We start from the raw sequence: 27163 nt of genomic DNA on the forward strand, positions 1-27163 counted from the left end.
TCTCTACTCTGGTGTCTCAAAGTACACAATCTAACCGCAGGGAAACTGTTCGGCGCCTGGAATTGGATAATTCTAATGACGGACGCGAGTCTCGGAGGTTGGGGAGCTGTAGTTCAAAATTGTCAGCTCCAGGGTCTCTGGGCGGATCACGAAAGATTGCGGTCTATAAATGTCCTGGAACTCCGGGCAATTTACAATGCGCTACGACAAGCAGTGCACATGCTTCGGTCTCAGACTGTCCAGGTGCAGTCAGACAACGCAACGGCGGTCGCGTACATCAGCAAACAAGGAGGAACGAGAAGCCGCATGGCAATGCGGGAAGTAGCTCGAATCCTCAATTGGGCCGAGCATCACCAAGTGATATTGTCGGCAGTGTTCATTCCGGGAGTGGACAACTGGGAGGCGGATTATCTCAGCCGTCTGGATTTTCATCTAGGAGAATGGGCATTAAATCCCGAAGTGTTTCACATGTTGGTCCAAAGGTGGGGTTACCCTCAAGTGGATCTGATGGCATCTCGCCACAATCGCCAAACGCCCCAGTATGTGTCCAGAACGTGAGATCCAAAGGCAGTGTCGGTGGATGCTCTCACAATCGCGTGGCCGTACAGCCTCGTGTATCTGTTTCCACCGTTTCCGCTGCTCCCTCTGTTGCTAAAACGGATCAAAAGAGAGTCCGCCACAGTCATACTAGTGGCGCCTCATTGGCCTCGGAGAGCTTGGTTCTCGGATCTCTGCGGACTACTCGCAGACGATCCTTGGCCACTCCCACTTCGTCCAGACCTGTTACAACAGGGTCCGTTCCTTTACCCCGATTTACCGCGGCTGCGTTTGACGGGGTGGCTGTTGAGACCGCCCTCTTAAGAAGAGAGGGCATTCCGGAATCGGTTATACCAACCATGTTACGTGCTAGGAAACCAGTTACGGCAGCCCATTATAACAGAATTTGGCGTGCCTATATAGGTTGGTGTGAAGATCAGAAGTTTCCGACATCATCTTTCAAGTTATCCCGTCTTTTGTTATTTCTACAGACGGGATTAGATGGAGGACTACGTTTATCTATGCTAAAGGTGCAGGTATCTGCTTTGTCAATTTACTTTCAAAGACGATTGGCTCTATTGCCGTCTGTACACACCTTTCTGCAAGGTGTCCTCAGAGTACAGCCTCCATTCATTCCACCTACAGCGCCATGGGACTTGAATCTGGTTTTAGATTTCTTACAGTCTTCATATATTGAACCCTTACAACAAGTGGATATTACGTTTCTCACTTGGAAAACAATTTTTCTACTAGCCTTAGCTTCGGCAAGGCGTGTTTCAGATTTGGGGGCCTTGTCATGCAAGCCTCCGTATTTGGTGTTTCATGATGACAGAGCGGAACTTTGGACGAATCCCGCTTTCTTACCAAAGGTAGTGTCATCTTTTCACATCAATCAACCAATAGAAGTTCCTGTGTTAACAGAGGATTCTGGAACTTTAGATGTGGTACGCGCATTACGCGTTTATGTATCCCGAACGTCTACAGTTCGTAAGACCAATACGTTGTTTGTTCTCTATGATGCTGCCAAGACGCAGCTTTGCCGTGCGGCTACATGGACATCAGTGCACACGTTTGTGCGCTTTTACAAGTTTGATACGTTTGCGGCATCAGCATCTAGTTTTGGCCGCCTAGTGTTACAGGTGCCAACCTGCTCTCCCGCCCACGGGGGAAGCTTTGGTACGTCCCAAGAGTACTCCAGTGACCCCTAGTGGATGAAAAAGAAAATAGGATTTTGGTACTTACCAGGTAAATCCTTTTCTTTGAATCCATAGGTGGCACTGGACGCCCACCCAGAGCAGTTTTACCTGGTTCGTGGTACATTCAGTGGATCTTATGGTAACACATTCTCACCGACTGGTTCAATATTTCAAGTTCTATCGGTTATAGTGCCAACTGTTTAGTTGTCAGTCACGTTATGTGTCAACGTTATTGTTGTCCGTTATGTTATATGTAATTCTCCATTGTCAACCTCTCTATAGCTCCTATTCGGCTCAGTAAAAAACACTGAGGTACTCTGGGATATGGAGGGGAGGAGAGTTCTAAATTTAAATATTCAGTGCCTTGTTCCTGCAGAAGCCGTCCATATCCCTAGAGTACTCCAGTGCCCCCTATGGATTCAAAGAAAAGGATTTACCTGGTAAGTACCAAAATCCTATTTTCTTTGCTTCTGTAACAAAACAAATTGTTGATAAAAGGGAGCAATAGTTTGCACTCAACTACTCATCAAGTGTAAACCGAATGTAAAATATACCAAGTTCTATCAATATATGCAAACGATCACTTACTTGTGACTCCTAGGAGATTCCTTTAATAAGTCAGTTTAAGTTTAGTGGCACTAAAGTGTTATCATTTCTGTTTCCTCTATTACCCTTCTGTGTGCAGAGAGCTGGAAGCTCAGTTGTTGGAACAGTGCACAGCCAACACAGGCACAACCAAGGACCAGAGCCTCCCGTCTGTAATGAGTAAGTTTCATTCTCTTTGTCCAATAATAGGAAACTCTTCTGTGTGCTTGCTGCTTTCCCTAGCCGCCATGTCTCTTAAGCAGTGCTGATCATGGTGTTGGCTCACAGGTTTCTCATACATTTTATTGCATGTTTTCTGCAGGCAGTGTCCCAGAAGATATAGTGGAAGACATTAAAGGTATGGTGTTACTATGGTATGATATTGATACTTCATGCCTAAATAACAAAACTAGTGGGTACAATTAAGTGTAAAGGAGCATCTGGGGGATTATTGATGGGCTGTACATCACCAATTTATGAAACTGTACAGGTGTAAATGTTAGGAGCAGGTCTAGTTGCCCTTTAAGCGTGAGAAAGTGAAATGTTGAGGGATGGATTGTCTGTGGGACATTTTCCTGTCTGATCTCCTTTATGTTGCTGTTGTAGTGCGCATTTGCTTTGTTAGTGACCTGCAGCGGGGACTCAAAATCCAGGCTGCCAAATTTAACATTGACGGCAGCTCTGAGGTAGGTTCTTTCTGTGTTCCTCTTGTTGTTGCTGAAATTGTTGTTCTTTCAGTTTCTGATTTCAAACTTTGGCCCTTTTTATAGCGTCCTGAACCACCTCCTGATGTTGATTATCCACTAGATGGACAGAAGATTCTGCACGTCAAGGGAGCTATCAGGTCTGATTTCATTTGTAGAACAAAGTTAGTTGATTATAAAGGCCTGTGTGTTTATATACAGTATAGGTGTGGGATCTATTATCAGGCATGCTTAAGGTTTAGGGCAGTGGTTTCCAAACTTATTTGAATCACGGCGCCCTAGAATATCAGAATATTTCTCTAACGTCCTAAGTGGATGCTGGGGACTCCGTCAGGACCATGGGGAATAGCGGCTCCGCAGGAGACAGGGCACAAAAATAAAGCTTTAGGATCAGGTGGTGTGTACTGGCTCCTCCCCCTATGACCCTCCTCCAAGCCTCAGTTAGGTTTTTGTGCCCGTCCGAGCAGGGTGCAATCTAGGTGGCTCTCTTAAAGAGCTGCTTAGAAAAAGTTTTTTAGGTTTTTTATTTTCAGTGAGTCCTGCTGGCAACAGGCTCACTGCATCGAGGGACTTAGGGGAGAGAATTTCAACTCACCTGCGTGCAGGATGGATTGGATTCTTAGGCTACTGGACACCATTAGCTCCAGAGGGAGTCGGAACACAGGTCTCACCCTGGGGTTCGTCCCGGAGCCGCGCCGCCGACCCCCCTTACAGATGCTGAAGATTGAAGGTCCGGAAACAGGCGGCAGAAGGCTTTTCAGTCTTCATGAAGGTAGCGCACAGCACTGCAGCTGTGCGCCATTGTTGTCACACACTTCACACCAAGCGGTCACGGAGGGTGCAGGGCGCTGCTGGGGGCGCCCTGGGCAGCAATATTTTATTACCTTAAGGCAAAAGAATACATCACATATAGCCATTAAGGCTATATGTATGTATTTAACCCATGCCAGTTATCTAAATCCACGGGAGGAAAGCCCGCCGAAATAGGGGGCGGGGCTTATTCTCCTCAGCACACAGCGCCATTTTCCTGCTCAGCTCCGCTGTGAGGAAGGCTCCCAGGACTCTCCCCTGCACTGCACTACAGAAACAGGGTAAAACAGAGAGGGGGGGCATTTTTTGGCGATATACTGGATATATTAAGCTGCTATAAGGAACAACACTTATATAAGGTTGTTCCCATATATATTATAGCGCTTGGGTGTGTGCTGGCAAACTCTCCCTCTGTCTCCCCAAAGGGCTAGTGGGGTCCTGTCTTCGATAAGAGCATTCCCTGTGTGTCTGCTGTGTGTCGGTACGTGTGTGTCGACATGTATGAGGACGATGTTGGCGTGGAGGCAGAGCAATTGCCGATAATGGTGATGTCACCCCCCAGGGAGTCGACACCGGAATGGATGGCTTTGTTTATGGAATTACGTGATAATGTCAGCACATTACAAAAATCAGTTGACGACATGAGACGGCCGGCAAACCAGTTAGTACCTGCCCAGGCGTCTCAGACACCGTCAGGGGCTGTAAAGCGCCCTTTACCTCAGTCGGTCGACACAGACCCAGACACAGACACTGAATCTAGTGTCGACGGTGATGAAACAAACGTATTTTCAAGTAGGGCCACACGTTATATGATCACGGCAATGAAGGAGGCTTTGCATATCTCTGATGCTGCAAGTACCACAAAAAGGGGTATTATGTGGGGGCTGAAAAAACTACCTGTAGTTTTTCCTGAATCAGAGGAATTAAATGATGTATGTGATGAAGCGTGGTTTAACCCAGATAGAAAAATGCTAATTTCAAAAAAGTTATTAGCATTATACCCTTTCCCGCCAGAGGTTAGGGCGCGCTGGGAAACACCCCCTAGGGTGGATAAGGCGCTCACACGCTTATCAAAACAAGTGGCGTTACCGTCTCCGGATACGGCCGCCCTCAAGGATCCAGCAGATAGGAGACTGGAAACTACCCTAAAAAGTATATACACACATACTGGTGTTATACTGCGACCGGCCATCGCCTCAGCCTGGATGTGCAGTGCTGGGGTCGTCTGGTTGGATTCCCTGACTGAAAGTATTGATGCCCTGGATAGGGACAGTATTTTATTGACTATAAAGCAATTAAAGGATGCTTTCCTTTTATATGCGAGATGCGCAGAGAGATATTTGCACTCTGGCATCGAGAGTAAATGCGATGTCCATATCTGCCAGAAGGAGTTTATGGACGCGACAGTGGTCAGGTGATGCGGATTCCAAACGACATATGGAAGTATTGCCGTATAAAGGGGAGGAATTATTTGGCGTCGGTCTATCGGATCTGGTGGCCACGGCAACTGCCGGAAAATCCACCTTTTTACCTCAGACCCCCTCCCAACAGAAAAAGACACCGTCTTTTCAGCCGCAGTCCTTTCGGTCCTATAAGAACAAGCGGACAAAAGGACAGTCATATCTGCCTAGGGGCAGAGGAAGGGGTAAGAGAGGGCAGCAAGCAGCCCCTGCCCAGGAACAGAAGCCCCCCCAGGGTTCTGCAAAGCCCTCAGCATGACGCTGGGGCCTTACAAGCGGACTCAGGAACGGTGGGGGGTCGACTCAAGAATTTCAGCGCACAGTGGGCTTGCTCACAGGTGGACCCCTGGATTCTGCAGGTAGTATCTCAGGGTTACAGGTTGGAATTCGAGAAGTCTCCCCCTCGCCGGTTCCTAAAGTCTGCTTTGCCAACGTCTCCCTCAGACAGGGAGAAGGTATTGGAAGCCATTCACAAGCTGTTTGCTCAGCAGGTGATAGTCAAGGTACCCCTCCTACAACAGGGAAAGGGGTATTACTCCACGCTATTTGTGGTACCGAAGCCGGACGGCTCGGTAAGACCTATTCTAAATCTGAAATCTTTGAACCTGTACATACAAAAATTCAAGTTCAAGATGGAGTCACTCAGAGCAGTGATAGCGAATCTGGAAGAAGGGGACTTTATGGTGTCCCTTGACATAAAGGATGCTTACCTGCATGTCCCAATTTGCCCTTCACATCAAGGGTACCTCAGGTTCGTGGTGCAAAACTGTCATTATCAGTTTCAGACGCTGCCGTTTGGATTGTCCACGGCACCTCGGGTCTTTACCAAGGTAATGGCCGAAATGATGATTCTTCTGCGAAGAAGAGGCGTATTAATTATCCCTTACTTGGACGATCTCCTGATAAGGGCAAGGTCCAGAGAACAGCTGGAGGACGGAGTAGCACTAACCCAAGTAGTGCTGCAACAACACGGGTGGATTCTGAATTTTCCAAAATCTCAGTTGACCCCGACAACACGTCTGCTGTTCCTGGGAATGATTCTGGACACGGTTCAGAAAAAGGTGTTTCTTCCGGAGGAGAAAGCCAGGGAGTTATCCGAACTTGTCAGGAACCTCCTAAAACCAGGGACAGTGTCTGTACATCAATGCACAAGAGTCCTGGGAAAGATGGTGGCTTCTTACGAAGCGATTCCATTCGGCAGATTCCACGCACGAACTTTTCAGTGGGATCTGCTGGACAAATGGTCCGGATCGCATCTGCAGATGCATCAGCGGATAACCTTATCGCCACGGACAAGGGTGTCTCTTCTGTGGTGGTTGCAGAGTGCTCATCTGTTAGAGGGCCGCAGATTCGGCATACAGGACTGGGTCCTGGTGACCACGGATGCCAGTCTGAGAGGCTGGGGAGCGGTCACACAAGGAAGAAACTTCCAGGGAGTATGGTCAAGCCTGGAGATGTCTCTTCACATAAATATACTGGAGCTAAGAGCGATTTACAATGCTCTAAGTCTGGCAAAACCCCTGCTTCAGGGTCAGCCGGTGTTGATCCAGTCGGACAACATCACGGCAGTCGCCCACGTAAACAGACAGGGCGGCACAAGAAGCAGGACAGCAATGGCAGAAGCTGCAAGGATTCTTCGCTGGGCGGAAGATCATGTGATAGCACTGTCAGCAGTATTCATTCCGGGAGTGGACAACTGGGAAGCAGACTTCCTCAGCAGACACGATCTACACCCGGGAGAGTGGGGACTTCATCCAGAAGTCTTCCACATGATTGTGAACCGTTGGGAAAAACCAATGGTGGATATGATGGCGTCCCGCCTCAACAAAAAACTGGACAGGTATTGCGCCAGGTCAAGAGATCCTCAGGCAATAGCTGTGGACGCTCTGGTAACACCGTGGGTGTTCCAGTCAGTGTATGTGTTCCCTCCTCTGCCTCTCATACCAAAAGTACTGAGAATTATACGGCAGAAGGGAGTAAGAACGATACTAGTGGCTCCGGATTGGCCAAGAAGAACTTGGTACCCGGAACTTCAAGAGATGCTCACGGAGGATCCGTGGCCTCTACCTCTAAGACGGGACCTGCTTCAGCAGGGACCGTGTCTATTCAAAGACTTACCGCGGCTGCGTTTGACGGCATGGCGGTTGAACGCCGAATTCTAAAGGAAAAAGGCATTCCGGAAGAGGTCATTCCTACACTGGTAAAAGCCAGGAAGGAGGTGACTGCACAACATTATCACCGCATTTGGAGAAAATATGTTGCGTGGTGTGAGGCCAGGAAGGCCCCCACGGAGGAATTTCAACTGGGTCGATTCCTACATTTCCTGCAAACAGGATTGTCTATGGGCCTCAAATTGGGGTCCATTAAGGTTCAAATTTCGGCCCTGTCGATTTTCTTCCAGAAAGAATTGGCTTCAGTTCCTGAAGTCCAGACTTTTGTAAAAGGAGTACTACATATACAGCCCCCGGTTGTGCCCCCAGTGGCACCGTGGGATCTTAATGTAGTCTTGGATTTTCTCAAATCCCATTGGTTTGAGCCGCTCAAATCGGTGGAGCTGAAGTATCTCACATGGAAAGTAACCATGCTACTGGCCCTGGCTTCAGCCAGGAGAGTATCAGAATTGGCGGCTTTATCATATAAGAGCCCATATCTGATTTTCCATACGGACAGGGCAGAACTGCGGACGCGTCCTCATTTTCTGCCTAAGGTGGTGTCAGCGTTTCACCTGAACCAGCCTATTGTGGTGCCTGCGGCTACTAACGAGTTGGAGGATTCCAAGTTGTTGGACGTGGTCCGGGCATTGAAAATATATATTTCAAGAACGGCGGGAGTCAGAAAGTCTGACTCACTGCTTATATTGTATGCACCCAACAAGATGGGTGCTCCTGCTTCTAAGCAGACGATTGCTCGTTGGATTTGTAGCACAATTCAACTTGCACATTCTGTGGCAGGCTTGCCACAACCTAAATCTGTCAAGGCCCATTCCACAAGGAAAGTGGGCTCATCCTGGGCGGCTGCCCGGGGAGTCTCGGCATTACAACTCTGCCGAGCTGCTACTTGGTCAGGGGCAAATACGTTTGCAAAATTCTACAAATTTGATACCCTGGCTGAGGAGGACCTTGAGTTCTCTCATTCGGTGCTGCAGAGTCATCCGCACTCTCCCGCCCGTTTGGGAGCTTTGGTATAATCCCCATGGTCCTGACGGAGTCCCCAGCATCCACTTAGGACGTTAGAGAAAATAAGAATTTACTTACCGATAATTCTATTTCTCGTAGTCCGTAGTGGATGCTGGGCGCCCATCCCAAGTGCGGATTGTCTGCAATACTTGTACATAGTTATTGTTACAAAAAAATCGGGTTGTTATTTGTTGTGAGCCGTCTGTTCAGAGGCTCCTACGTTTGTCATACTGTTAACTGGGTTCAGATCACAAGTTATACGGTGTGATTGGTGTGGCTGGTATGAGTCTTACCCGGGGTTCAATATCCTTCCTTATTGTGTACGCTCGTCCGGGCACAGTATCCTAACTGAGGCTTGGAGGAGGGTCATAGGGGGAGGAGCCAGTACACACCACCTGATCCTAAAGCTTTATTTTTGTGCCCTGTCTCCTGCGGAGCCGCTATTCCCCATGGTCCTGACGGAGTCCCCAGCATCCACTACGGACTACGAGAAATAGAATTATCGGTAAGTAAATTCTTATTTTTTCACGGCACCCCTAGGCCAAAAATGTCTTACTGAGAAATATAGAAAGAAATATTACATTAAGTAGATTGCGTTTATATGTCATCCTTAGGGTCAGTTGTGTGGTGAGGGACAAGATTTGCTTCTGTTTGGCCACATATTTTATGACTGGCAGCCACCAGCACTGGTTTTGCCTATTATATTGACCATGAATAATTTGAATTGGTCCTGGACCACCAACCCAGGGCACCCCTGCAAGTGTCCTGAGGCACCCCAGGGAGCCACGGCACACAGTTTGGGAACCTCTGGTTTAGGGTGTTCTTGAAAAGGTTTTTATTCACACATTTTAAATCACTGTGCCTAAAATATACTAAATTGCTTTTTTCTTTCTCCGCACGGGAGGCAGTTAATTGACCGCCTGTCGGGATCCCGGTGGTCAGAATACCGATGCCGGAATCACGACACCAGCTGAAATACTGGCGTTCGGAGTCCTGACCGCTGGCTGGTTACCTCTCTTGGGTGGTGGTCCACGCCATCACCTGGAGGGGAATAGAAACCTGTGGCAGACAAGCTGTGCTGACCGCCGGGATCTCATACTGATCCCCCTCCTCACACTCCTTGGCGTTCCCCTCTTTGTTAAACTGTTTTGTCTCTGCAATCTGCAGCATCGGCACGAAGGCATAACCTTGGACATAACCTGCTGCTTGAGTATTCTGTGATTTTCCTACTAGTGCAGTCCGTACTCACACTTAGAGTGGCTTTACATGGATACAGATTGCTGAGAGGAACTATCGGCCCATTTATCACTTACTGTGCAAGCATTGCTTGGACACAGGTGACACATTCTTCATCTGTGTGGTACAGTTCATCATTGTTAAATTAATGTAATCATTGTCATTGCTAAAGGAGCGTGATGAACTGAATGGCAGACTTTTTTTTTTTTTTTTTAAATCAGCTTTATTATACTGTGTCTGGCGATCACTTGTTCAGAACTGTCCTGTTTAGTAATCTGTTCTGGATTGTCTTTTAATGCAGAGATTCAGTTTTTTCAAATTCTAATACAATTATTGTAAGTAGCATTTTATGGTGTGATTGAAAGGTCGGTGCAGGGGGTGGGTGCATCCCCTGCATAACTGGTGTTGAACTGGGCAAAGGGTAGAATTCATTTATTCTTAAGTTACTTATATTGCGCACATATTCTACAGCACTTTTACAGAGAATATTTGCCCATTCAAAAAAGTCCCTCCTGCAGGGGAGGTTGAGGTCTATATTCCCTGCCACACAAACACGGGGTTAATTTTTGGGTCAGAATCCAATGAACCTACCAGTATGTTTTTGGATTGTCAGAGGAAGCTGGAGTACCCAGAGGAAAACACACAACCTTCTCATAGGAAGAGCCTTGGTGGGAATTGAACCCAAGACCTCAGTGTTGTAGGACCGTAATAGTAACCATTACACCAAACGTGCTGCCCACTTGTAACCAGATCATCACAATGTTCACAGCAGTACAGATTGTGTTCGGAGGTGAGCTGAAACTGGAGGAAGCAGGGACCTGTCCAATACTGTGGTTGTGTAAGTGAGGGCAGGGCAGTGCCATGATGTGGAAATTGGCACATGCATATTTCTCATATGGAGTTGGATAGTGGAAGGAGCAGGGTAAGTAAAAAGTAATGTATTAAGGATACATGTAAAGCAATCAGTTGTGTTAGGGCTACATGATGTGTTCTTATCATCCCCAGGGACTCTGTTGTAGAAATTCTGTTTGAGCAGGACAATGAAGAGAAGTCTATTGCCACACTAATACTGGATTCGCTTGTGCAGGTAACACAACCACACACAGCTGATTAATGGAAAAGCTGCTCTACTACCAAGTGTTTGTACTTTTTGCTTAACATCACAGTTGTAAAAGATCAGAGAACATACGTTACATTTCTCTTACGTCCTAGAGGATACAGGGGTCCATTTAGTACCATGGGGTATAGACGGGTCCACTAGGTGCCATGGGCATTTTAAGAATTTGATAGTGTGGGCTGGCTCCTCCCTCTATGCCCCTTCCATCAGACTCAGTTTAGAAAATGTGCCCAGAGGAGCCGGCCACGCTGAAGGAAGCTCCTGAAAAGTTGTCTGCATGTATTTTATATGTTTGTTATTTTCAGGCAGGGTTGGGTGGCACCAGCCTGCCTGCTTCGTAGGACTTAGGTAGGGGGGGGGGGACGGCACAACCTTTTGGAGGGTTAACTGTCCCGTACCCCGCTGACAGAACACTGAGCTTGTTAGGGAACTATGCGCAAGCCCCACCACGGCGAGCATACATTCCCGCAGCACGCCGTCACCCCTAACAGAGCCAGAAGAGTGGTAATTACTAAGCTGGCGTCCCAGTAAGCGGGGCGCCGCCCATTATGGCGGCACTAGGGTATGGAGACGCACGGCTTCTAAACGGGGCGGAATGCGTCTCCAGACACAGTACACAACTGCGTCTCAGTACACTGTACACGGTACCCATACTGGCAAACACAGCCTTTAAACAGTTTCTGTCCATTTCAAGCACCAAATTCCTTAGCCAGTCTGAAAAAGTGGGAAGACCGTGCGCCATTGAAGGGGCGGGGCTTCACGATGAGAGGATCCAGCAGCTCGCCAGCACCATTTTCCCTCTGCAGTGGACACAGACACTAACGGACAGGAATGCGCAGCTCATCCAGTGTGACTCCAAATTACCTCAGCGGTACCAGGTGGTCATAGCAGGGAGGGGGGGGGATCGATTACTAGTGTACTAAGTCCCTTATCAGGGTACTTAGTCTGCGACCCAGCTAAGCTTGGCATTAGTGATACGGACGTGGTGGGGGCTGGCTCCACACAACTCTGTGTCTCCCTGAAGGGCTATTTGTGGGTTAATTGTGCTTAACCTTTTCCTGTGTGTGTGTGTGTGTGTGTGTGTGTGTGTGTGCTGTCACATTTACATTATGTCAGGCAAAGAGTGTGTTTCTTGTACAGCGGAGTGTTCCTCTTCACCAGGGGGCTCATTACTGGGTACTCGGGGTTCACAGAATAGCGGGACTGAATCAGAGTGGGTTAATTCTCTGAAAGAATGATCTCTACTCTTTCTACAAAATGTTCCCGCAATGAGAAAGAGACGCAATACTTAAAATAAGGCTGTGGAACATTCCCCAAATTGGTGTCTCAATTCCCTCCCATTTGTACGCGATCTCTTGCTCATATCCTGCAGTCTGACTCTAACGCTGAAGGGTCAGACTTGGAGGAGGGTGAGGTAGACTTGGAGGGGGGAGGGGGAGATGCGGCTCTGTCACAGTGAATAGAGGCTGTTAGAGAAGCTATCAGAGATGTTCTGCGTATTCCTGATAAAGTGTCAGAGGAGTGTGGGGAATCTTATTTTAATGTAAAAAAGAAGTCCTCAGTCACTTTTCCTGTGTCAAAGGAATTGAATACCCTGTTTGAAGAACCGTGGGTTAATCCTGATGAAAAAAAAATGTCCGATCCCTAAAAGGTTGCTCTCATCTTTTCCCTTTACTCTGGAGGATAGGGAAAAATTGGAAAATCCACCGATAGTGGACGCATCAGTCTGTAGGCCGTCACGAAAAATTGTATTGCCTGTTCCTGGTGCAGCCTCCCTAAAAGACATGGCTGGTCGTAAAATTGAGACTACACTCAAATCATTGTACACAGGTGCTGGGGTGGCCCAAAGAACCACTATTGCATGTGCGTGGATAACTAAAGCCATTGCAAAATGGTCAGGTAACCTAATGGAAAGAGTAGACTCCTTGTCTAGGGGGGATGTTGTTTTACTCCTGTAGCATATACAGGACTCTGCGAACTTTATGGTGGAAGCCGTAAAAGAGAGAGGCTTGCTTAACGCACGCACCACCGCTATAGCAGTGTCGGCACGCAGGGGCTTGTGGCTACGTCAGTGAACTGCTGACGCAGACTCCAGGAAAGGTGTGGAAGGCCTACCATTCACAGGAGAGACCTTGTTTGGAGATGAACTAGACAAATGGATCTCCACAGCTACTGCGGGTAAGTCTACGTATCTTCCTTCTGCAGCCCCCCCCAACCAAGAAGACTTATTCAGCTTCTAAGTTACAGTCCTTTCGGACGGCCAAGTTCAAGGGCGAATCCAGAGGTGCTTCTACGCCCTCCAGCGGCGCAAGAGGTAAACCACGCAAACCAGCAATTGCTGGTGCTCAGGAACAGAGCTCGGGCCCTTCTTCATTAAAGACGTCAGCATGACTGTGGACCACAATGCCTGGAAGACTAACCTCACCGCTGACCTCAAAGTTCCCACCATTGGTTACAATGGAGCGCATAGGCATTGTAACACTGCCGTGTGCCGCCTGTCATACAGTACAGGAGCACACAGCCAATCAGGAGGGTGCCACAACGTGGCGCTCCCTGATTGGCTGATGGAACCTTCTTGGACTTAAGTTAGAGGGGGTTCCTGCCATACGCATGGGTCCCCTTTCAGTTCGTAGTCGGGTATCCGTTTTTTTATTTTAACAAGTACGTGGATTACAAATAGATTCCACGAGGAGCCTTCTACCATGGATTTGGTGAGTATAAATTTTCAACAGGTACACCATGGATTCTACTGGAGAAGAGGACCGACCTGCGTGGGTACATAGGTAAGTATGTGTATATGGTGGTGTGCATGTATGTATTAAAGTTATACTTTCAAGGTGTGTGTGTAATGTCTTTATTGGGGTATTTTTTTAGTAGCAGTACTACAGGTACCACCGGGCCCATTTTTCCGCCGCATGCTGGTTCTCCAAGTACCAGCTTGCGGGGGAGGCTTGCTGGGCCTTGTAGTACTGCTACTAAAAACAATATCAATAACTTTTAAAAAAGGCTATCAGCCCCCCATCCGCAGCCCTTGGATGGGGGGGACAGCCTCGTGCTTCACCCCTGGCCCTTGGGTGGCTGGAGGGGGGGGACCCCTTGATTGAAGGGGTCCCCACTTCCCCAGGGTACCCCGGCCAGGGGTGACTAGTTGGGTAGTTAATGCCACGGCCGCAGGGCACTGTATAAAAGTGACCCCCGGCTGTAGCATTATCTGTCCAGCTAGTGGAGCCCGGTGCTGGTTTCAAAAATACGGGGGACCCCTACGCTTTTTGTCCCCCGTATTTTTGGAACCAGGACCAGGCGCAGAGCCCGGTGCTGGTTGATTAAATATGGGGGAACCCCTGTCACTTTTTCCCCCATATTTTTTCAACCAGGACCGGCTCAAAGAGCCCGAGGCTGGTTATGCTTTGGAGGGGGGACCCCACGCAATTTTTTTAAATAAAATTAACACTTTCCTACCCCTTCCCACTGATATACATGCACGGATCTCATGGATCCGTGCATGCCTATCCAATCACGGCTAAAAAAAGCAGGTCTGTTTTTTGTTTTTTTAGCACTTTATTACGATTTGTAATTTTTCAAGGCAGTGTTTGGGTATTTTGTGATTTGCACTTTTTAGTAAATGACCGAGTTCTACTAATTTGCTGGCGTATTTGACCGATGGTGTATTCATTCGTATTTTTTTTCTTGGACTTCCAAAAAAATACGAATGCCCTCATCACTGCCGTGATTTGAGTTTAGTAAATTCCCGAGATGACACTTTGAAGAAAAAACACCATCTCGGTCAAAATCGGGAGTTTAGTAAATATACCCCTATGTGTGACAGGTCAGGTGGCAGTAAAAAAACCCATAGATGGCAGAATAAGAAAAGGAGGCTTGCCTAGGCCGTGAAACGCCTGCAGTGGGCTATTCCAGACTGGAAGAATGTCTTACGGACCGCTGAGTCCAAATTTGAAATCTTTTATTCCCCACGCAGGGTTTTTGTATGCTGTTGAGAGGTCGAAAGGATGGTTCCTCTGTGTGTGATACCATCTGCTGTCAAGCATGGAGAAGGAAGGGATGACTTTCACCCTGCCCCAGCATTTTGCAGAGCCACACAATGCCCTCTGGTCTAAGTGTTTCAAAGGTTCATCCTGCAGCAAGATAATGCCCCAAAAGATACCTCAGTCTATGTCAGAACTACCTTCGAGGAAAAGAACATGATACTAGGCTTCAAATCATGGCATGGCTAGCACAGTCTTACAGCATTGACTTAGTGGAAGATTTACTAAACCTTCTAAAGAGTGGACATGATGGGCAACGTTTCCACTTCACCAGTCAGCTTCTACCTAGCATTTGTCATGTACATTCTGTAATATGATATCTAGATGCGAATTGGTTGATATGGGCAACTTCTTCATTTGTGAACTTCTCATTCTTCAGAAGGCTTAATAAATTTCTCCCTTGAACCCCATCAAGCTGGTTTGAGATAATGTGAGGCCAATAATGTGGAGCGGTGAGGCCAAGGTCTGCTTCTAAAGACGCAGATTTCATGGCCTCGCAAGGCGTTCTGCGACGGCCAGCCTGCGTAAGCAGAGACTTACTCAGCTTGTCGTTTGCGGGGAACAACGCAATGTTGACACCATTCCGCGACGTTAGTTTCATTGCTAGGATCGTAAATGCAGCAAGGAGTTGTCTGACATCTCTTCTGCATTTGCATTTTCAGTGGAGGCATTCGCAAAGCTGCCTGCATTCAGCTTTGTAAATGCATCTGCTGCTGAATGAGGCCCAGTGTTGGAAAGACCTTCCTGAGCAATATTTGATTTTCATTGTAGAAAGAATGATGATGGTGTGTGTGTTATGGCAAAAGGGGCTTACTTGAGTCACAAAATTAATATTACATTTGTTACACAAAATGATTTATTGTTATTTCCAATTGTTTATTTGTTCTTTAATTTTTAATAAGACATTACACTGCTTAAATTTCAACAAAAACTAGAAAAAATGGGGATGTTCAAAAATGTGTGACCAGAGATATAACATGTGCAGAGAGAGTTAGATTTGGATGGGGTGTGTTCAAACGGAAATCTAAATTGCAGTGTAAAAATAAAGCAGCCAGTAACAAAAATAACCCACCCAAATCTAACTCTCTCTGCACATGTTATATCAGCCCCACCTGCAGTGCACATGGTTTTGCCCATTTGCTAACAAATTTGCTGCTGCGATCAGGTCTGAATTAGTCCCATTGTTACTAGCAAGATCCCCTGATCCCACATTTCTGTATGTCAGTGTCCTATAGATACCAGGAAACAACTGGCTGAAAACATAGTGGTTATTGGCGGCACAGCTATGCTGCCAGGATTCCTTCACCGGTTATTGGCAGAGATCCGATACTTGGTTGAAAAGCCAAAATATAAAGAAACTCTTGCCACCAAGACCTTCAAGGTCCACACTCCTCCTGCAAAACCCAACTGTGTGGCCTGGCTTGGAGGTAACGTATACATTTACTTCCATGAATTTTTAACTACTGTCTTTTTTAGGTCTTAGAAATAAAAGTCCCCCAGACACTGGTTGTTATTTTACTGCCCTTCCTATAATAGTTGAAGAGAAGCGGATCTCTGAATCACTGCTCTTTCATAATACCTGCAAATTGTTGTCAAGCTATCAGATCTTCCTGACTGTGATGAGTTGTATTTAGTCAAATATTTCATACTGGCTGCACATTGAGAATTGAGGTTAGACAATTTGTTTATAAAAGAATTTCCTAACTTTGGTCGCGGAGAACCCCAACAGCTGATGTTTTCTACATATAGCTTGGGCGGACAGATGTAAAATTTTCTGATCCAAACAAAATTTTTCACTTCTGCATGAAACAGAAATTCTCAAAACATGAACATGATATATTGGGATTACTTGAGGACTAGAATTGGAAATTCTTGTTTATGATGATACTTTTGGTTCAAATGAGAATCTGCTTCAAAACTGATCAGATTAGATTTGCACTGATCAGATTTGCACTCGCTGGAAAAAAAAAAGTCTGGTCACTGTGAGCGATATTTACATGTACAGGTATCCAAATTTTCCGAAATACTGAATTTTTTGAGTGAGATAGTGAAACCTTTGTTTTCTGATGGCTCAATGTACACAAACTTTGTTTAATACACAAAGTTATTAAAAATATTGTATTAAATGACCTTCAGGCTGTGTGTATAAGAAACATAAGTGAATTGTGTGAATATACACACACTTTGTTCAATGCACAAAGTTATTAAAAATATTGGCTAAAATTACCTGTATAAGGTGTATATGAAACATAAATGCATTCTGTGCTTAGACTTAGGTCCCATCACCATGATATCTTATTATGGTATGCAATTATTCCAAAATACGGAAAAATCCGATATCCAAAATGTTTCTGGTCCCAAGCATTTTGGATAAGGGATACTCAACCCGTACATGCCGTTATCAGCTGGCCACCCTAAATAGCTCCACCTGATCTGGGAGTAGTTCATCTAGATTTGGATGTTTGTGGGCAGCATTATGCAGAAAGGGAAGGCATCCACTCCTTTATTACAAAGCTGATTTCAGCAATGGTTTCAAGGCATTCCTAGTGGATGCTATTATGTGGACTGAACTAGCATTTATGAGTATTGCACTGGTTTCTGGGTAATTCATATTCTGCCCCTTTAGGAATATTTTTGCCGCTAAAAATGTCCGCCTCTACTCTACAACTGTTGCATTTTTACAAGCTCTGAGCACAGTGGCTGGTAATGAAATGGAGACATTTATAACATATAACAAAGAACACGTACTGACACCACCAGTACAAATAGGAGAAAAGGCAAGTGTTGACTTCCTGAGACTGCATTTGTTTTTTATATATATGTGTAGTCCACAAAATGGCTGCCTTCATTGTGTGTGACTGGTATGCTATTTAAATTTGTTAAGCACCCAGAAGGGAGAAGAAGATCAGTGTCTCTTAATTCTACACCAATAAGCCCAAAAGCATGTACTGTATTAGAACTAGCCTATTCTATTGGAATTGGAAATTATTTTTTATGAACCTAGAGAAATTTGGGTTTTTAACCACGTTGTATTTTTCTTTTCCTATTTCAGGAGCGATATTTGGAGCTTTACAGGATATCCTTGGGAGTCGTTCTGTGTCTAAAGAATATTATAACCAGACTGGGCGCATTCCCGACTGGTGCTGTCTTAACAACCCGCCTCTGGAAATTATGTTTGATATTGGAAAGTCTGCTCCCCCAATGATGAAAAGAGCCTTTTCTACTGAAAAGTGATACGACAAGCCCAGAAAATTCGACACTACTGTTCTTCAAGCTTAGCGAACGACTATAACTATATATTAAAAATATTAATATTTATTGTAACTTTAAAAGCTGAAAAGGCATAATAATTTTCCGTATTAAATGTTTGGCCTTGTTTACGCAGCACAGATCTAGCTATACAGAATGCCTCCTGACTATCACAAGATGGAACGTTTAGAAAACAGTATTTATTGCAGGATTTTATTTCTTTATTGTCCTTCATCAAAACTGAATGGAGATGGCATTGGTTTACTCATGCAAGAACGAAGCTTAAAATACAAAGCACTTGTCTTGTACACGCAATGGTGGCAGCCATATTGTAACTTTATTGATAAGAATACAGCTTACAAGGAACTGGCAGCATCACTGAGATGGGAATATAGCATCTGTGCCACATCCTTGTGCTGTTTGTTTGCATTTCTTTTATCAAGTTGCCAATTGTTTGTAGTCAATATAACTAGCAAAGAAAACAGAAATATGGGATTTATTTTATTATTTTACTTCTGTAAAGATTGTCAAATGATATAATTTGTTTTTCTTTACACATTTTTGTTGTATACTTACAGTATTTTGTAGCGAGCACATGCAGCTCTTAGCACTGTATTTACCTGACGTACATGAACAATAAACCGTTTACAGAAACATTCCAAATTCTTTGTTGTGGGAAATCTTCACATTCTAGAAATAAGAATAACATTTATAAAGGACAATTAATACATAATGCGTCTTAGACTCCACATTTAAATGATGAACTATCTACTGTGTCTGGCTTAAAGTTGGGAAACACGGGTTTAATTTACTAAGATGCACTTTTCATAGTTGCTGCATCTTTGGTAGTTTCGGCTGCGGGAATTAAAGGGACTGTTTAATACAAAAGATGCCTAGTTTTGTATTTAGTATTATTGTACTATTATTTTCCCTCTAAACCCAGTGCCAGAAATGTGATTAGGAATAAAGAAAAAATTAGTAAGTAACTGTGTACCTTGACAAACCACGTGGCAATACATTTATTCTTTTTGCATGCAGGGTAAATACTGCCAGCTTTTGCATTTAGGGCATAATTATTGTTTGTATGCAAGGGCTGATGTTCATGCAACCGAGCGATTATCGGCAGGCTGCACATTTGCTGTGATCGCCATGCACTAAATTGCAGCTGTGATGCTGCTCGCAATTAGGATATCAGGGAAAAGTGATTGACAGGAAGTGACATGTTTGGAGCTGTGAATGGCAAGTTGTTGGGAAAACGCAGGCATGTCATAGCGGTTTTTAGGGTGTGTATCTGCTGATGGCTGCGAGCTTGTACGTACAAATACATGGTGACTGCATGTGTATTTCTGTGTCCAGTCTGCGTAGCCATAGGCCTACCCTTAGCCTCAATGTTCCCCGTATTTGAAAATAAGCTGCGAATGTGTACACAATAGCAAATGAGTTGCATTCCCTCCGGTAGGCATCTCTTTTCATTTCTGGGTGGCAGCAGCACTTGCTAACAGTAGCGGTTCCATGGCCTAGAAAATTACAATTGGAATTGCGTACAAACCTGAATTAGGCCCTTTTGGGGGGTTATTCAGAGTTGTTGGCAAACAAAAAAGTTAGCAGTTGGGCAAAACCATGTGCACTGCAGGTGGGGCAGATGTAACGTGCAGAGAGAGTTAGATTTGGGTGGGGTGTGTTCAAACTGAAATCTAAATTGCAGTGTAAAATAAAGCAGCCAGTATTTACCCTGCACAGAAACTATATAACCACATGTTACATCTGCTCCACCTTCAGTGCATCATGGTTTTGCCCAATTGCGAGCTTTTTTGGTTTGCTAACATCTCTGAATAACCCCCCTTGCCCACAAAGTTGGACAGCTTTTTATTTGCACTGCAATTTACATTTGGCTTGCAAATAATGGTATTTAAAAAAAAAATGGTATTAAAAGATTAGCTAGATGGATATTGGAATGTGATGAATGTTAAAGTAAAAAAATAAAAAATAAAAATTTGGATTACGGTAGAACGCTCTCCGGCAAAGGTGTTAAAATCTTTTTGATGAACTTGTTTTCTGAAAATCAGAATAATATAGTATGACTGAATTATATAGAAATGTCACAATGCTGCTGTTTGATTCTGATGGCTCATCCTATAGTCTTTTAGCGTATGTTCAGCAGCCTATACTCAGCACTGATGACCGTGGCCAGGACTGCCGTCAGAGGGGGGACTGCTGGAACTACGGTCCTGGGCCCGGACAGAGGGTGCTGTAGAGGAAAGACACTGCCAGTTATTTTCTAGCATCAGAATGTTACAGAAAACATTATGACTGGACGTCCTGGAGAATGAGAAAATAAACTGCGACTCAGAACAACTACACAAATGAGAAAACCAAGTCAGGACAGTATGTGTAAGTTGTCAGCAGTGTGAGACACGGTAAGCTGTGGCTGTGGGGTCTGTTATAGGATCATCAGCAAATACATTTTGCTTTTTTTGACACACATTTGCTTCCATAACAGGCAGCCGTACAGGCCTCCGGCCACAAGGGGGCGCTGCCAGACCTGACCTGGCGCTTGAACAGTTACCTCTCGAGGCTAAACTCAGGCCCCGTTACTCTCTGGTGTGCGGTTTACTGGGCATGCGCCTGGAAACGCAGCTGGTGATTTGGGCAACGCCGGCCAATCACACTGCGAGATACTGGTTGGTGAGTGCGTACGGAGGAAGTCCAAAGTGAAAGTGCAGTATCACCGCCTGCCGCCGCCGCTGGGTACTGTCAGACATGAGCTCCATCGGGACCGGGGTGAGTGGCGGCTCTGGCCCGGGCAATGGGGTCTATCCCTGGGGTACAGCTGGCTGCTCTGTCCGCGGCTGGTGCAGCGGCTTCCCTTTCTTTGTGTGCGGAGGGAGCGGGCGCTGAAAGAACGGAGCCCCGGCCTCTCGTGTATGTATAGCGGACCCGGCCGGGAGAGCGCTCCGTGCTGACTCATGCTTCACTGCACGTTACCGTATGTCCCCGCCATCCCGTGTTACTGTCGGGATATATTGCATATCATAGACACACTTCTCTTCCATGTTCCTGCATTAGGGGCAGCACGGTGGAACAGTGATTAGCATTGCAGTCTCACTGCACTGAGGTCTTTGGTTCGATTTGTAACCAAGGCACTATGGGAGGAATTTATCAAAACTTGAGAGATATCACAAATGATTGATTGGTACGTAATCTCTCCCCAAGCTTTGATAAGTCTCCCCCCTATCTGTGTTTAGCTTGTATGTTCTCTCCATGAAGGTGGCCCTCGGGTACTCCGGATTCCTCCCACAATACAAAGACATGATTGGCATCTGACGAAAAAATGGACCCTACCATGTCTGCATGTGTACATGTAGTGGGGAATATAAATTTCCAGCTCCTCTGGCGCAGGTCCTGATGTGAATGATGGAAATAACCTCTTGATATTGGTTGGCTTACCCTCCTGGCGCACCGGCATCATTAATAGTATATAAGGTAGCTCAAAAATCTGCAGTGCTGCATGGTATGGGAGTATAGCATATTTTAAAGGCAAAGAAGGCTAACTGGTGCAAAAAGCATAAAATGCAACACTAGTGATAAATGAAGTGCATTACTGTACAATAGACATAATGGTTAATATGCATAAACAAGTAAATTTATACGCAAGGTATTCTAATAGGACTTACAGGTGGGTAGAGGGTGCTGCTCATGGGAGCTTAGAAGTCTAATGAGTTCTGCACATGCAATTTTGGGTGGAGAAACCTTACTGATACCCCTTTCACATCACACAGATAACCCGGTATTGACACGGCATTGCCGCGTCGAAACGGGTCAGTGTGCGATGTGAAAGCGCCTTTGCCGAATTAGTGGGTCGCCTGACCCGGTAATTCAACCCTGTTAAAAAGAAGGGTTATTACCGGGTTGAATACCGGGTCAGGTGCAGTGTGAATGGGAGCCATTTCAATGCGACACGGCTCCCATTCACAGCAAAGGGAGAGGCGGCGCAGGAGATGAGCTCATCTCCCAGCGCCGCCTCCACCCTTGCTGCTGTGTCCCCCGCTGCTATGGCAACCAACCCGGTATATTGCTGGGTCGGAAAGCCAGCAGAGGAGAGCAAATGCCGTATCCCACCCGGTAAGGACACGTTTCTCTTACCGGGTAGGATTCGGCATTTGCGATCTGAGAGCAGCATGAGTGGTACCAGCTACACACGTTGAGGCCTATGTACTAAGCCTTGGAGAGTGGTTGATACTTTAGCAATCAGCTCCTAACTGCCATGTTACAGGCTGTGTTTGACTAATGACACTAATACCCCTTTTAAACATAGGACCCGGGAATTTCCCTGCTTCAGACCCGGGATTTTCACCTCTGAAAAATCCCGGGTTTTTGCTGGGACCCCCTTTCACCCTAAACCTGAGACCTGGGAAATTCCCAAGTCGACCCCTTTCAGACATAAGCCTTAGTCTGCCCTGGCAGCCAGGTCAGACCAGGCTACTCTAATGTCACATATCTTATATACACATACACATGTCACACTGAAAACACACAAATACATGTAGTATAAACACACACTCAAACAGGCCTGTTTTGTGGCTGCGCCGGCTGCTTCAGCTACTCACAGCAGCATGGATTACAGCAGCTGGCGCACGGCCCCTCTTCACTCCGGCCTCCTCCAGGCAGCCCAGCCAATCAGGTGCGATTTGGGAGTAAATTCCCTGGTCGCACCTTTTAAACCTAAGCCGGGTTGTCTTCCCGGGACTCGAGTCCCGGGAAAAACCCTGGTCAATTGCAGGGTTGGCGACCCGGATCACGTTCTCGGGTCGGTGCCTTTCAGACATACCAAATTCCCGGGTTGAAGCGCGTTCATGTGCAAAATCCCGGGAATTTGGAGCATGTCTGAAAGGGGTATTAGTAGCTGGTTGGTTGTCACTTTCTCTCCAAGGCTTAGTACATAGCCCCCCCCCCCTCCCCCTGGTTACATAGAAACATAGAATTTGATGGCAGATAAGAACCATGTGCTATCTAATCTACCCAAATACACATGCTTGTACCCCTTTTATACCGCCACTAAAAACCCGGGTAGTTGCTGTGATATCCCGGGAGTGACTCTGTGTAAAAGTTACCCTGGAATCCAACTCGGCTAGCTTGTGGGGTTGGTCCCGGGAAGAACCCGGGTCATTGTGCAGTGTAAACAGGTTAGCCAGGTTGATGCGACCCGTTCACTGCATAGAGAAGAGGCGGCGCTTGGAGATAATTTAATCTCCCAAGTGCCGCCTCCGCCCATGCCGGCAGTGACATCACAAACCCGTCAATATGCAATGTCGGGCTGCTGTCTGAAAGGGGTCTCTTGATGGGTTGCACTTGGGAAACATCCGTGTACGGCTTCCGGGTCCAACGCATCCTCAGTATAAAAGCGGTATTAGATTTAATTTTGTCAGGAGCCAATTAAACTACCAGTATATTTTTGGACTGTGGGAAGAAACACCGAGTACCCAAAGGAAACCCACGCACGTACGGGGAGAATATACAAACTCCACTTAGGGCTGTTGTGGGAATTGAAACTCAGTGCTGTGAGTCAGTAATGCTAACCATTACACTAATCTTTAATTGATTGGGATATTGATCTCGGTAAATGGTGATCCATGCAATTGAAATGCTGTTCTAAAGCAATTGTTAATTGTTGGTTAGCAATATAGACTGTCCAGTTCTGCCTTTGTTGGTCTTTGGATATAATTAAGTAAATGTATTACCCTGCAAGTTACAGGCAGCCGTGAGATGTCGGGGATTTAGCCTGTAGATTTCAAGCGACAATGGCCCTCATTCCGAGTTGTTCGCTCGGTAAAAATCTTCGCATCGTAGCGATTTTCCGCTTAATGCGCAATGTCCGCACTGCGACTGCGCCAAGTAAATTTGCTATGCAGTTAGGAATTTTACTCACGGCTTTTTCATCGTTCTGGCGATCGTAATGTGATTGACAGGAAGTGGGTGTTACTGGGCGGAAACTGGCCATTTTATGGGCGTGTGGGAAAAAACGCTACTGTTTCCGGAAAAAACGCAGGAGTGGCCGGAGAAACGGGGGAGTGTCTGGGCGAACGCTGGGTGTGTTTGTGACGTCAAACCAGGAACGACAAGCACTGAACTGATCGCAGATGCCGAGTAAGGTTGAAGTTACTCAGAAACTGCTACGAGGTGTGTAATCGCAATATTGCGAATACATCGTTCGCAATTTTAAGATGCTAACATTCACTCCCAGTAGGCGGCGGCTTAGCGTGAGCAACTCTGCTAAAATCGCCTTGCAAGCGAACAACTCGGAATGACCTCCAATATTTTAAAAGGCAAAACCAGTTGCATCACTCAAACCCCCCGACAGACTTCATTGGTAGATGCCGGGACAAGAAGTGATGCTATATGATCAAACAGTGAGATGTCCAAAGTGGAGGGGATGCTGTGTCTCTCTGCTATTTCACCTCTCGCACAGACAGATAACAAAATAGGAATAGCCTGGTTGTGACACACAGATTACTTTGAAAAGCAACCTCACCCCCTTACCTGGACTGTATGGTTCAGCCCACTGGAACCTTCAGGTCAGATTTGTTTTATTCCCTGAAGGAATTGGACCCAAATGATGGCTCTATTTGGCTATTGCGTGGGCGGCCTGTATTTAGATGTTGAGGTACCTAATGCAGCTATCTGATTTATTTTCTGGGACCCACACAGTTCACGGAAGGGAATGGAGCTATTTTCTTATCAGCTAGACTAAGCCATAGCTTGATGCTGTGGGAAAAATTGAGTTACCCATATTGTTTTATGGATCCTTGCAGGATGTGCAGATAACATTTCAGGTATTTACGAGAGGGAATACCTGGCCTGCACTTCATATGTGGTGTGAACAAGAACAAGCCCGGATAACCCTCTTTATAGTAACACAAGTTCCACTGGAACATTGCAGCTAATTGAATCTCCTCCTGTGACTGACATTCACTGTTTAACACACTGGAATCTTGGGTTGTAGGAGGTCAGTTTGGCAGAGATGCCTGAATTCTGTTTAGAAAGATCAGATCTCATGCGTTTGTTTTATTCCATCCACCAATGCGGCTCACTTTTGTATTCATAGACTTTAGTCTTCTGAAACTTAATATTATTTATAGAGCTATGTGGCGGAACGTAATGGCGGCCGTACGGGATTCCGGATGAACTCGGTCATTTTTTTAAAAAGGGCAATCTCTTACAAGGCATGGTTTTGCTTTTTAAGTGATTGCCCCTTAAAAAAAAAAAAGTCCAGAGCTCGGCCGCCGAACTTGGCTGGTATTACATTCTGCCGGTTATGTTGATTGTGGTAACGTCTATGCCATGGGGCTTCAGCCTGTGGCCCTCCAGCTGCTGTGGAACTATGCCTTCCTCCGTTTTAGCTTGCCTTAATAGCAAAACTGTGGCAGGGCATGCTGGGATGAGTAGTTTCACAACATCTGGAGGGCCACCGGTTGAAGACCCATGGTCTATGCCATTTACTACATTGTTGTGGAGTCCAGTATACATGGAGCGCACACTTTATTGATATTGGTAATTTAAAGGAGGAATTTTCCTTTAACATGTCTTCTTACAAATAAGGGGTTTACATAATATTTAAGCTAATACAACTGCATGGGGGGGATGTAGTTATGTGACAGACGGTCACATGACCTCCCCCGACATCCCGCCCCCTCTCAATCCCAACGGTCGGCACGCTGACCAACAGGGACTATTCCCACTCGTCTGTGTCCATGACACCCATAGAGTAGGGATAGAACTGGTAGCGCCACTGAGCCTCCAGGGCGGCGAGCCCGTGAGGGGGCTTGCTGCACTCACTAACCCCCTCCCCCACTGGGATTCCCACGTCGGTATGCTGACCGGCGTTCATGCCATACCCCTGCATAGGTACCTACTGTACCTATAGAATTCAGAAGAGACAGAACTCCACAGCCCTTGTGGAGTAACTGCGTTTGGTTTCTTGGGTAACACTGCTATGCTGGGCACTGTCTATTCTGACCCTGCTGCTGCAGTTGTCATTCTGTGTTATATATGCAGCTGTTTGCTTTGTGCAGGCAGGATTTAATCAGTGGTAACAAGGCTACAGGGATTATAGTCCTTTCACAGGGGTAAGACAGCCACTGCTTGGTGCATGTTGTAGATGATAGGATTAATCCAGTGTTTGGAAAGCACCACAGGAGCGCCGCGTGGCACTTGTCCTAACTGCTCCCATTACGAGGGAGCCGGAACAGACCTAGTGCTACAGAAGAGAAGCACCCAGCCTGTCACCGGGATGGGGTAATTATAATAAAAGTGGGGTCTGTCTGGTCTATGGTGCGGGGTTCGAGCAGCAGTCGGAGCAGTGGAAAGAGGGGGTGGGGGCAGTGTAATTAATGAGAGCAGGAATCGCTGAGTGAGGAATCAGACAGCCCTTTCCTATCTGTTATTACTTTAAGCTGAAAGCAATTAGAAAGAGGCAAAGCTACACAATGTAGACACGAGTTATTGGACACTGACAGCAAATACATCAATGAGATTTTATTGATGTCAGTACTTTATAGATCCACCACATGCAATGATTACTGCAGATGCCCTTCTTCGCAAACTCTCCACAAGTTCCTGTACAACAGCAGGCGGTATGTTTTGCCATTCCGCCTTAAATACAGTGGCCAACTGCGATACTGAAGAAGGTCTAGAATGCACCCGTTGCTCCAATTCGTCCCAGAGATTCTCAGTGGTGTTAAGATCTTGACTGAGATGACCAGTCTATCCGGGTTACTGAATTTTCTGTATACCAGTCCAGCGTTGCCCTGGGAACATGACGTTACACAGCCTACGATGATCCCCATTTCGGACTCTGTTATATACTTCCGGCAAGCCACTGGGGCAGGGACTGGTGTGTAAGGCCAAATATTCTCTGCAAAGCACTGGGGAATATATGTGTGCAATATAAACCTTCATAAACACATCTGCTGGAGGAGCACACCATTTTGTTTGCTGGCGGTGGGGGGGAGGTGTCCAATCACTTTTGTCTACATTGGGGGTGGTTTCCAATT

At 46.2% G+C, this 27163-nt stretch overlaps 2 protein-coding genes across 3 annotated transcripts in view; both read left to right on the plus strand.

Moving 5' to 3' along the window:
- ACTR10 (actin related protein 10) overlaps nucleotides 1-18776 on the plus strand; it is a 46632-nt gene extending 27856 nt beyond the window's left edge. For both annotated transcript variants that reach the window (XM_063947999.1, XM_063947998.1), the window contains exons 7-13: nucleotides 2419-2498; nucleotides 2641-2676; nucleotides 2925-3004; nucleotides 3089-3162; nucleotides 10710-10791; nucleotides 16090-16291; nucleotides 17917-18776. In XM_063947999.1, the coding sequence (XP_063804069.1) occupies nucleotides 2419-2498; nucleotides 2641-2676; nucleotides 2925-3004; nucleotides 3089-3162; nucleotides 10710-10791; nucleotides 16090-16291; nucleotides 17917-18098 (736 nt within the window). In that variant the 3' untranslated portion in view covers nucleotides 18099-18776. The remainder of the gene's footprint in view (nucleotides 1-2418; nucleotides 2499-2640; nucleotides 2677-2924; nucleotides 3005-3088; nucleotides 3163-10709; nucleotides 10792-16089; nucleotides 16292-17916) is intronic.
- Nucleotides 18777-20772: 1996 nt separating this feature from the next.
- Nucleotides 20773-27163, plus strand: part of PSMA3 (proteasome 20S subunit alpha 3) — a 40358-nt gene continuing 33967 nt past the window's right edge. Inside the window, exon 1 of the mRNA XM_063948000.1 lies at nucleotides 20773-20894. Coding sequence (XP_063804070.1) covers nucleotides 20874-20894 — 21 coding nt within the window. The 5' untranslated portion in view covers nucleotides 20773-20873. The remainder of the gene's footprint in view (nucleotides 20895-27163) is intronic.

The sequence above is a fragment of the Pseudophryne corroboree genome, chromosome 12, assembly GCF_028390025.1.
Source record: "Pseudophryne corroboree isolate aPseCor3 chromosome 12, aPseCor3.hap2, whole genome shotgun sequence".
In the NCBI taxonomy this organism is placed as follows: domain Eukaryota; kingdom Metazoa; phylum Chordata; class Amphibia; order Anura; family Myobatrachidae; genus Pseudophryne; species Pseudophryne corroboree.